The sequence below is a fragment of the Cyprinodon tularosa genome, unplaced genomic scaffold (genome assembly GCF_016077235.1).
Source record: "Cyprinodon tularosa strain WSP-4 unplaced genomic scaffold, ASM1607723v1 ctg53, whole genome shotgun sequence".
NCBI lineage: Eukaryota > Metazoa > Chordata > Actinopteri > Cyprinodontiformes > Cyprinodontidae > Cyprinodon > Cyprinodon tularosa.
In genome coordinates this window covers 856,250-868,976 of record NW_024039263.1, presented here as the reverse complement: position 1 = coordinate 868,976, position 12,727 = coordinate 856,250, and the positions used below count along the sequence as shown (strand labels likewise).

General features: G+C 37.9%; 1 protein-coding gene across 9 annotated transcripts in view; it reads left to right on the top strand.

The window, feature by feature from the left end:
- ntng1a (netrin g1a) overlaps positions 1–12,727 on the top strand; it is a 176,798-nt gene that overhangs the window by 149,987 nt on the left and 14,084 nt on the right. For 2 of the 9 annotated variants that reach the window (XM_038304283.1, XM_038304284.1), the window contains exons 6-7: positions 5,434–5,601; positions 9,937–10,071. The exons of 1 other annotated variant lie outside the window; for it this stretch is intronic. In XM_038304283.1, the coding sequence (XP_038160211.1) occupies positions 5,434–5,601; positions 9,937–10,071 (303 nt within the window). Of the gene's footprint in view, positions 1–2,886; positions 2,947–5,433; positions 5,602–9,936; positions 10,072–12,727 lie in introns of all 9 variants that reach the window. 6 more of the 9 variants (XM_038304287.1, XM_038304285.1, XM_038304292.1 and 3 more) reach the window with 5 other exon arrangements.

Here is a 12,727-nt window from a genome sequence, read left to right as displayed (position 1 = left end):
TTCACCTGTTGCATAGCCCTTATGTATTTGCACTTAAGGTCCCAAACTAACATTCAAACAGACATTTTTCGATTCTGTAAAATAACTAACTTCAGAGTTTAATCAATTATGACAAGTCGTACAGGTCCCGAGGACACTAACCAAAAACAAACTATCCCATTACTAACACCATGCCTGACTGTCAGTGTGATGGGTTTTTGTTTCTGATAGTTTTAAAGAAAACATAACTGAATGAAGACACCTGGAAAAGTAAGGGTTGCTCCACTCCAATACTTTCCGAAGTCTGGGGAATTACAATAATGTTCTTTTGCAAATTTGAAATGGATACTCGTGTCCTTTTTACAAGGCGGTTTATTTAGTCATTGAATTCTTCCCTTAATAGAATTTTGGCCTTGTCTTTTTCTTAAGGCTCCCACAGTCAAGCACACTGTCCATATACTGTGAGCTGAGCAAACTCCACGAGCACTGTCTGCAGACATTTGAGATTTCATGATTAAGTGTACCACTGTCTTACATTTCTGTGACAGATTCTTACATTTCCTATCTGTCATGACATAATGGTACCAAGATGAAAAACTATTTTGCAAAAGAAAATAGTTCTGTACATTTCCACTGCAAATCTGTCATTTATTCTAGACTCTGCACCCTAGCAACTGGTTGTATACCTACTATCGCCTGTGTCATGTTTTCTTTGGTGTCACATATAAAAGAGCTCCACATAAAAACTTTGTTTGGAATGAGGTCAAAATAGTTTTAAACTAATTAAGAACAATTGGAATGTGTTTAAACCAATTCTTAAAACCATCTCAAAAGCAATTAAATCCATATTATGGAAATCCAAGAAGGTAAATACAACTTTTTAGGCTAAAATAATATTTTATTAAATAATTTGCTTTAATCAGAAATAGATAACACTTTAGATAATTCATTTTTAGATAGGGTTTAGGTAGGGTCCAAAACGTATTTTGTTAAGTTCTGGTAAAACAACGGAGCTAGTATCTAGCACACGACTGGACTGTTTTTAAAGAAAACCAACAGCTCAAAACATGTCAGCATATGGGACCATGTGGTCACCATTAGGTTCTTGTTATCAACCTAAACCCAAATTGTTTAGCTGGAAACTGTTTAATTAAATTTGCCTGACATTTAATCACGGTTTTGGAAAGATGAGCTGTCTCCTAAGATCAGGACAGCTAGCGCAGGCTGTAATGCTGGATGAGTCTGTGTTCACATTGCCTTGCAGAGAGGTCTCTGTCCTTTGAGGTCTCCTGGTTCTGGATCAAAGTCTGAGGTACTCGTGGAGACTCAGAGATAATCTGCCAGACCATCTGTTTTGCAACAATCTGGTTCTGAAGTGACTTCACGAATATTTAACTGAAGCAGAAGTTTAGGAATTAAGTCCATTTAGCCATAAAATTTTTGTTCCCCCAGATGTGGCACCTATCTGGAATCCCACAGGTAGTGGGACAGGATAGCAAATTCCTATGGGAGAGTGTTGTAGAGGGTGATAGAGAGGGGATGATGCAGCAGTATGGAGAGTAGGGTTCTTTTGGGCAGGAGGGTTATTTGCTCCACCGATGCTCAAAGTTAATCAGCACATACATTGGTCCCAAATGTCCAAAACTAATATGATGGCTTATGGCATAAGACAGCTGTTTAATAATTTCTCCATTTGTGTATGAGGACTATGGAGCAGGATTGGTAACAAAATTGAGACCACTGTGGACAGTTCTAATGCTAGCCTATCCAATGCTAGCCCTAATGGGCTTCAGATGAAGTAGACAATCCAGTGAGGGACCAGCCTAGGCATGCAAGTCACTAGCCAAGTCAAGCCAATGTGGGTGAGTTCTCTCCCTCTCAGTTACTAGCTTTCATTTGCCAGTGTCAGCTGCTTAGTTACTAGTGCCAGCCTATCATTGATCAGATTAGTTGTTGGCATCGGAATGGATATAGATTCCTGTGGTGGGGAACAGGATACCGCTAGGTACCAGATAGTTTTAATATGGTACCAAAACCACATGGTAGACAAAAGAGGCTCATGGCTGATAAGGTTTGTGCCTGGCATCTCTAAAAAGATCTTGAGTGGTTCTTTCATTGAGACAAATTAATTTAAATAGCATTTTTCCTTCTTTATGGAACTTCAGCAAATAGCTTTTTGTCTCTTACATGGTAAAAATAGTTGTGATATTTTATTGTGACTGATGATCTGGAACATTGACCTGCGACACAAAAAGGAAAAAACAGATTAAATCTTTAAGGGGGCGAAACCTTTTTCACAGCACTGTATTAGATATAACCTTACTAACAGAAGCACATTCTGTTATCTATTTCTATGGCTTTGCATGAAGGGTAGATATCGAGACCTTTTGTCACTGAATACAAAAGCAGTAGTTAAACATATTTTTTTCTCTAACTTATATTCCTCTTCTCAAAAAAAAAATGGGTAGATATACTAACTGCTGGTCAGTTTCTTTACCTTCTTTACTACACACATGAGTGGAGATGAAGTATTCTGTTTTCTACCCTTTCGTGTGGAGTAGTTTTTAAGAGGGGATACTTTTTGTCTTGGCAAACATATACAGAGTTGCTAATGAAAGAAAGGATATAGTAATGAAATTAAGTAGAGAAAAAAACAATAAGATTTTCATTGATTTTAATCTAGCGCCTTTGGAACGGATGTTGCTACAGTCATCCACCTGGCACATGTTTTTTTATTTGTCATTGACATAATTCCTCATCTTTTAACATGTTGCTTTTTAATCATCATTATTACACAATTTCACTGTGTCGAGAACATTTTGTTTTTATTTTTCTGACATCACATGTGTTATATTGGATTGGAAGATGTTTTTTTTATGTTTTATTTTCTGCTTTTAATTTGTCTAGTAGCTCCTCAAGTTGCATTGTCCACTGCCCCTTCTGTCCGGGCTGCAAACAGAAAGCGAGGTAGGAGCTCTGGAATTCATACATCATCCCTAGATGATACCCAAGCCTTTCCCCTGTGTCCATTGATGTGTATACTGACTCTTAACCTCCCTGATCCTTACACCACAGTGGTGGAGAGCTCCAAAGCTATTGTTATACCTCCAGCTCAGTGCTGGACTGATGACTCTGGATATAAACAGTCGATGAAGGGATCATTCTTGTTAAGAATGAATTCTAAACACTATAAAAGGAGTCATTTCTTTTCAGCGCATATATAAAGGCCTTTTCTGCTACAACTATTTTTGGGCAAACGTGTTTCTGAGCCCTTCCTTTCCCCCTTCATGCGTGCATGATTTATGACCTCAGCCTATTTCTGGAGAAGAGAGAATATTTGTCTTCTGAGACTATGTCTAAAGGAGTAAGTCATTGTAATGTGGAAAGCCTCAGCTCACACTTAGATAGGACTGCCTGATTTAGACAAGTGGTTGAACAGACTTGACTTTCTGCTCCTTTTGTTTTTCAAGCCTTGTCAGGTTAGCATTGGTTAAACTGAGAGAACTGACCTCAATACAGATTCTTAATAACAGCAATCCCTTGGAAGGAAGCACCATCTGCTAAACTCCCTATTCTGGAACCTTGAGTAGGCTGTCAGTCTATTCGATTGCCAACAAGGCTTAAGGGTCACATCTGTCTGATCTGTGCCACATGGTGTCAGTGGTCACTCAGTGTGACAGACTGAACCTCACAGAGAGTATTTAGGTGAGGTTTCTCTCCTACCAACTACCAGCAATGCCATAACTGCACATAGACTGCAACTGATCTGTAAACCAGCTTTATTGTCATACGTCATGCATAGCTTTTTTTTGTTTTTTTACTTTAACTTTGCACTTATAGGTTGTAAACTTCCTAACCTTCCCCTGTGTATTAAGGCTATCTTGGTTAAATGATATAGATCATTTTACATCTGAACAATCTGGTATATGTTGGGATTAAAATGTCATTTTTTTTAGTTCCTCTGAATCAGACATGAAGACTAGCATCTGTGACTTAGACTTGAAACACACTTCAAGTGCAAAAACAGACTCCAGACTTTACTTAGATTCATGCTATAAAGACTTGAGACCTCATTGGATTTTTTTATAATCTCGTTGACTAAATCTGCCCCGTTATGTATAGAAATGAGCGGTTGTCATGGCATTTTCATGCATAGCATGTTCATCAATCTCTTTACCTACCAAAAAGGGGTTGACTCCAGCTTCCATGTTGGTAGATTTTTAATAATAGCTATGATTGAGCAAACACAAAGTTAACAAGCGACAGCTCTGATGGAAAACTGTTTATTGTTGGTTTAAAGGGTGGCTTTTATTTATTTCTCTTCGACCAGGAGCTTTCAGGGACTGTTGGCTTTAAATCAGGGCTGTCCATAGTAAGTCCTTAAGGGCTGGTGCTCTGCATGTTTTAGATGTTTCTCTGGTTTAACACCCCTGATTCAGAAAATTGCAGCTCAGCAACAGCCTATCAATCACCCATCAACAGAAATAAGGTGATAGTCTCTCCATCAATATGTTCGTGCTTGTTGTGGCATTAAGATAATGGCCGTCCTGATTTATTTATCAGAGAAAAAAATATTGTTTTTTCTTTATTATTAAATAAACTTAATATTTCTCAGTGACGTCTTTCACTCTTTGCTAAGTTAACATTTTTATGAAGTCAGTGAAAGGTTTTCCTGAAAATTAAGATTCTCTCTCAGTTACTTCCTAAATTATACCAAGCTCTTGATTTTGTCATTTAACAAATACTTTGTTTAAACTTAAAAAAAATGACTTTCCAATTATGTGATAGTCTTTATATTGCACTTATTGAAGGTTTAAAGAAAAAAATAATTAATTAATAAATGAATGATCTGTATTTATAACCTGATACATTTGGTAAATTAGATGGATTTTTTTCTTATTTGAGTTTTTAGTGACTAGAGACTTTATTCTAATGTGAAAGTCTTGAACTTTGACTTTGCCTCTAAAAGAGTTGAGACTTGACTTGGGCCTGGATGGAACAACATATGAACATCTTTGTCAGGAGCCACCATAATTTTTATGAGTCAAATCAAGGATTAACAAAAGTTACTATTTTTACCAAGTAGTGAAAGATCCATTTCATTCATGGTTTGACCTGTCTTTGCTTTGTGGTGTCCAGTGGTAATCATGTATCTGTACCATCTTTGTCGCTTTGTGCTGTGATGTGCTTGAAGTACTGTAATGTGACCTCTGAAATCCTACTAACAATGCTGTTTCTTTGTGAGTGTGTGTCTGTAACTCTGGCTGTACCTTTGCCAGACTGACCATAATCTACCAACATCTCCTCCAACATGCAGCATCAGCATTTTCACCTCGCATGCCATGGCGCCTCGCTCAGACTTCTGCTAACCCTTCTGCTGTAGCGCTCGCAGCACGAACATCTCAACCCTCTTTTACCCGTCTCTTCCCTCCATACTTCCTCTCTTCTTGCAAGACTGCGAATGCTTCGGCCACTCCAAACGATGTAGCTACATCGAGGTGCTAAATAAAGTCATTTGCGTGAGCTGCAAGCACAACACTAGGGGCCAACACTGCCATCTGTGCCAGCAGGGCTACTTCCGCAATGCCTCAGCAGAACTGGACGATAAAAATGTTTGCATAGGTTAGTCTTACACCTGGCCCTCTTCACTGCCGCTATGCTTTCACACCTCTTCACCTCACTATACTGACTTTTACTTCTCAGAAGAGGTAACGTCATTCCATTCTACACCAGTTTGTCTCCCAAGTACATTGTCCTGTCCTCATGTCCCACAGTTGTCCCCCTATCTCCTTTTTCTCCCTTCGTTTTTGGCACTATTGAATTGCAATAATAATAAAAATGCTAAAGTGCTTTTAGATTCTACGGTGCACAAACATGGTAAAGAGCGATATTCTCTTGAAAAGTTGTAATGTTGTAAAGTTTCCGGTTAACATTTTCTTTTTTTTCTTATGTTGCAAACTCTGTGGTGATTGCTGGTTAGCTGCAGTTAATGTTTAGAAGTTAGTGTGAAACCAGAGGGCATGGGGAAAAAAATTAGGGAGCAATTTACTGTAAAGCATTGATATTTGTAGGTAAAGTATGTCCAGAGCAATATCAAAAACTCTTTTTTTAAAGTATGATGACAATAGGTATAAATATGATCTGTTTAATATATGTCAATTGTTTCCTTAAACTTTTTTAACTTCCAATGCACTTGTTGATTTTTAGCGTTAACAACAACATGGTTAAACAGCTAAGATACCTGAGCATTTGGATTCAAGTTCATGGAATCTTTAGCATAGATTCTATCCTAAGATACAAAAGGGGGAATAATAAAAAAAATTCTGAACTCTAGATCAGTTTCTAAGTATTTTTTTAATAAAAATTAATAAAGACATAACAAATATTTGACATATTAACTTTTGAAAACAACATAATATGTCAAGTGTTAGAATGAATACTAAATTTCTCTTAGATTTCTGCTTCACCATAGTAGCAGATGCACGTATATACAGTAGTAGCCATTTAAAATTTCCCCACATTCCTTGATGGGCCCTTAGCTGGTCCCCTACAATTCCTTTTTAAACACCAATCTTTGTACTAAAATGTTCTTTCTGTTATGATTTGTGGACATTAAGATGCGTCATCTCCTGGTCAGATCCTGCAATTTAGTGATAGGGTGGAGTTCGAGTAAAAAAAAAATGCAAGGCCAAGAGAAGGCCAGTGGCTGGAAGTTGGAGTGGATTTTGCTGGAGTCACAGGGCAGTATCCTGCCATCCGGCTGCTGTTTGACTGGGAAGGGCTATTTTGAATGGCTGCTACTGTACAGTATGAAAAAGCTGGTTAAAAAGAGGGGAAGCAAGCTTTTTCTGAACTTCACCTGTTGGCTATACAAGGCCCATGTTTTTAGTACACAACATAAATAAGGCCATCATCACCTAGTATTTCTATTTTCATCATGACTCATATGCAAACTCCTTAATAAACATCTATTTTTGCTCTGTCTACTACAACTCATGTAACTCCCAAGGTAATAGCTTGGTTCTCAACTGAAATATTTCCCTGGTATATATAGTGTGAATTCACAGCTCTGAGTGTCAGGTGCATTTGTACGTCCTGAGGGGGAAGTCTGACAGGTAACATGAGTTCTGAGAGAAATTTTTCCAGCGAAGTCACACAGGCAGTCAAAAATGCCAGGCTAGTGCATATGTCATATACATGAAATGGCCTCAGGAGGAGCAGCTGAAACCCGTCACTTGGCATTAAGAGTCACAGAGGCGTTACTGTGTGCCGAGCTTGCCATCACCCTGACTCCCTCTCTGACCTCCCCAGTTTGTCACATGCCGTCACCTCTCTCCTCTTGCCTGACCCCAGGATGTCAGTCAGGGGAAGCCAGGTGAAACGCAGTCATATTCGCTGCAATGTTATAGTCTGGGATTGTCAAAATAGGTGTCACTTTGCAGTGTTATAGTTCCTGCGGAAAGGTCAATTAAGCATAGGTCACCAGAGACATAACAGGTTATGTGTTCTCTTCGAAAGCTATTGATAAGACCCTTCTTCTCTGCTAATGTCAGAATGGAGAGAGGTACGTGTTTAGAGGCAGTTTCTAATTAATTAGAAATAAAGAATAAATTATGAAAATGCCCATTTCAATGTAAAGTTATCTCAACTTTGATCTTCTTCTCTTTTCACACCACCATCCATCTTCTATCTGTCCATCTATATCTCTGTATGAATAATTTGATTTTTAAGAACATTGCTCATTTAGGATTTCTAAGTCCATTTGAAATCAGGTCTACTGATTTTGCTTTCCATTCAAGTTCACTGCATACTAGGTTCTCATATACTGAATAGTTTTAAAATATTAATTAAGAATATGATATATGTATAAAGTGTTCATGCAACTAGAATCAACTTCATTCTTTGCTCATTTTCTCCATCGTCATTACCGTTGAAATGGATGCATTTGTATATTTTTGAAATTTAGTTAGACTTTGTTAACAGTTAAAGAGACAGGTTGGTTTCAGTAAATTAGAATATCATGGAAATTAAATGGGAAAAAAAAATCCTAAACCAAATATATTCAATATATGTAAAGGGATATGCTGTTTTTTTCGGTTATTTTGATGATTCATGCTCGCAGGTAATGAAGTCCAAAAATTAGTATTAGCAAACACATTTTCTATACATGCTGGTGAAGATCCTCATCTCATTTCATCCAGGTTAAAAAAAACATCCCACTGGACTTTGTTTCCAAGTTTGAAGACATTTCCCTTCCAGGAAGCTTTTTCAATTCAAAATGTCAGAATTACCGATAAGTTCGAAGCGTTATACAGTAGCCCAAAAGCTTGTTTTAGCTTAGAAAACATGCAAATTGAAACAGAAGAATGGATCCACCCCTTAGAAATGAGGAATTATTTGGGGCTCTTTGTTAACTTGCAATATCAGATACTGGTCTATGCCTCCGAAAGGAGGCGAGATGTTTTGACCCCTGCATGGGGGTGGGTGAAAGGGGTGTAAAGAAAGCTGTTAAAGAAAAAAACAACCTTAAACAGCGGGGGCGGACTCAGGTTTCAGCTCTCAAAAATCTACAATGCAGCATATAGTTTATTCCTTCCCACTATCCCTTCAACCCCCCACCCCCATGTGAATAAATTACTTGTGGGAGCAATTGGAATAAAAGTGAAAACATACAAGTCATTGATAATCTCCCTCAACCTGGGTTCCCATGTGAGATCTCATCTTGTTAGGTCAAAATGATCATGAGAATGATGTGCATAAATTACACAACTACAGTATATTGATGGACCTGCCGAATGACCTACAAAGAGTTTGGACCAATTGGGACCATTGTCAGGTGTTTCCCCCCTGCTGCTGAAGCCAGTACATGTCCAGGTCCAGTTGAAGTTTGCACATGGACAGAGAAGAGGATTAGGAGAAATTCATGGGGTCGGATTAAAAGAAAATGTAACTTTTGGCACAAACTCAACGTTTTGTGTTCAGAGAAAGAATACACTATTTGCATAACAAGAGCACAATAAACACTGTGAAGCATGGGAGTGGAAATATCATGCTTTTGGGCTGCAAAGGATACTGGGTGACTGATCTGTGTAAAGGGAATAAAAAACTGGGACAATGTATCATGAGATTTTAAGCCGAAGCCTCCTTCCATCAATGAGAGCAGTGAAGATAAATCGTAGGTGGATGGGTCTTCAAACACGTCTCTGGCTCAAACACACTTGGGTGGCTCTGTGAAAAGCATTTAAGGTCATGGAGTAGCCTAGCCAGTCGCCAGACCTTAACCCCATGGAAAAGAGTTGATTTCTATGGAGGAATGGACCAAAAACAAAACAAATTTTTAAAAAAAACCTACATTATTTCCTGGATTTTTTTCTCATTTTGTCTCTCATCGTTGAAGTGCACTAATGATTATCTAAGTTAGATAACTTGCAAAATCAGTGGCTGACTGAGTACTTTTTTAGCCCTCTGTACACAAAATGACTTTGTACCCCTACATTATTTGTTATGTAGCTTTACCTTATATTCAGTTTTGGGACAACTAGCTTTATCTAGAATTACCAATCATGACTTCATTGAATCTTTGCTGGACAACCAATGAATTTGTAGGTCATAAGATGACCACTTCACAATATCCTGTATTTATTCATGTTTTTGGTCTTATCTTGTGTTACAATTTTCTGAGTAACAGAATATTTTTCCTTAACTGTGAGCCAGAATCATCAAATGAATAGAAATACATACTTGAGCTATGCAATACGTATTCCACTGTGTATAAGGAATCTATCTTTGAGACTTTTTGAATTGATTCAATGGAATAAACATACTTTTCTTTGATATTCTAATACGAAAACCTCTAACAGAACTCGAGAAGCTGTGAGAAGCCTAGACGTGTGCCGGGAAGTCAAAGCACCGACCTGTTCTCCAGCCTGTGTGTGTGTGTGTGTCTTGTTTTTTCAGAGTGTAATTGTAATCCTTCTGGCTCAGTCAGTGATCGCTGTAATGGCACAGGATATTGTATATGTAAGGAGGGCACTACGGGCCCCAAGTGTCAGGAGTGTCTACCCGGCTATTTGTGGGAAAATGGCTGCAAATGTAAGTAGAACCACCACTCTCCCCATGTCCAAACTGCCCGACTGTTCTGCCTCAGCTCTGTCTCCTTCTGCTTTCTTCCTCGATGTTTGCTCTCTCTGTGTGATTCCAAAGCTTTGGCTGGAGGAATGCGCTGTATATGCGCTCCATCATTGTTGAGACAAATCTCCTGCATACTTTTCTACGCCATTACCGGAACCTCCATTTCACCCTTCCTATGGCTGCAATACTAATGCGGGATCAGAAGGTGCCCGTTGTGGCCTCAAACAGACAAAGAAGCAACGGCATGGCAGGATGCATGCTGCTCAGTCGCAGAGGCGTGTCGCACACAGTCGACACAACAGCTGAGTCAATATTGACTGCTTGACACACTGCCTGTGATCCTCTTTGCCAGCACACAAACAGGACAGTGATGTCCAACACTAATGTTAACTTTTTTTTTTTCAAAGGAGGAAATAGGTCGTTTTAGGCCCCACACATCCATTATAGTCTATCGTTTATATTTCCTCAGGTCATTTTACAAAGCATGCCCCATAAAGTTTGTTTTCCCACAAATGTCACCAATTTTTTTGTTGTTTTCAACATGTCATGCTATCAGCGACAAACCTACAGGTAGAGAGAAATGTGAACTTTAAGAAAGACATGGATTTAAACCTTTTGAGGGAGAAATTTAAAGACAGAAGACATTTAAACCTTCTCCGATTTTTGACCAGGCAAAAAAAAAAAAAAAACTGTGACAGGTGAGATGATTTATGGATCGATTTTAGAGGATGTTTATATTATTTTTTTTTTCTTTTTAGATCAAAGCCAGTTGTGTATTATCTTATTATTCTAAGAGAGCAGACATTCATCAAAAGCTACAAACATCAACCTAAAGAGCTGCATGAGAAAATATAATTTCTTCACATAAGCTACAATATATAAAAATTAAAGATCATATATGCCCTGTTTTAACTAAGTGCATCTGGTTCTGATAGCAGCATATTTGACCGATCCGTACCAAGCAATGAAAGGAGCAACATTCTTGAACACAGTAAGTTCTTATGTTGCATCCAATGAAAAAAAGAACATTTTAATCATTTAAAGAGATAGGCGTCAGTTGACACCATTAGCCACAGTTAAGAATTGCTTTCTTTAAAATACCAAGGATGTGTGTCGTACACCATTGTGAGATGCTAGAGCCACAGTACTCACAGTAGATCCATCTTGATAAGACAGCCAATATATAATACCATCGATTGCTATTGGCTTAACCACAGATTAACTGTTAGAGGTTTTCCCAATGTGCAGTGAATCAAGCACCATTAACATACAAAATCAGAAAACTTCCAAGAGCTTTGCAACATCAATTTAAATTATGCTGCAAAAGTGCATATATATTTATACTAAAGTTAGTGGATGAATGCTGGTGATGGAGAACGAAGCATGGACTGCTATATTGGTTGTGCATGATGGGGAGCATCATGGTAAATCACATCAGCTGAAACATGGCAACATCACAAAAGATTCCTCATTTTCAGACCTGGACAATTTTATCAGAAGCATTAACTCTTTTTAATAGAAAAGCTTTGTGAATGATTGCTAAGCACCATGTCTGTAAATTATTTCAAGAGTTTGCTGCTACTGCTGTTTTATTAATATTAAACCATATGAACAATTAAACACTATTTCTTTCTTATCTTAAAATGATTAAAGATGTATCCTTTACCGAGGAACAGATAAAGAAATAGTGGCAAATGAGAAAGAGATTGTGTTATTTATCCCTAATCATTATTATATTATAATATTATTATTATTATATTTTTGTACTTGTAGTACTTGTAGTGTGGCAGGTATTGGTGACTGTGTTGGCAAATACTTAAATCACTTGAATCAGTATTAAGACACCCAAAGAACTGGTTCTTCCTGTCCCAAGAATAAATAAACTATGTTAAATGTAAAAGCATTGCACCTAAAAAATTGCAAATTATATTATTCTGCTTGCACATCACTCTGCAATAGCTTAACAGGCACATCGATGAGGCAGGAGAATGTCCTGAACTTTATCCAATACAAAAAATATATCAAGATGTCCTTTTATCTACGGAGTTTGTGTGTGGAGGTGGATGAGACGAGGAAGGTCAGTCACAGGTCAGCACTCATTCTCACTGAATAGCAAGTATGATTATTGCAAAACCTATTGCCACCTAAAGATGTTTAGTTGTTTTTTTGTTTTTTTTACAAATTGTATTCAGTCATTGTTTCTCTAAAACTTTAAAATTAAGCAAAACCTGCAGCATTATGATTTATATTCAGTGCAAAGCACAGCAAGTTATTTTAGTCATTTTTGCACAGATGGATCTTCATTAAAATGCACTGTTTTTCCACTGCAACTTGTTGGTGGTTCCTAATGTATTCAGTGTGTACAGAGTAAACACACGCTGTCAGTGTGCACATCTGTTTCCACACAAAGGGACGTTTGAAAAGGGAAGGCAAGCATGGCTCACATCCCATCCCCTCCCCTCCAAGGGTTAATCCAAGTTCAAATCCTGATGCACCACTAGGCAGAAATTTTTTAACATAATTTTATTTTAGAAGGGCATCAAAGTAAGCATCACATATTAAATCCTAATGTGGTATGGCGTTAGAACCAGGCTCTTGTTTTGGCAGGTTACTTGAG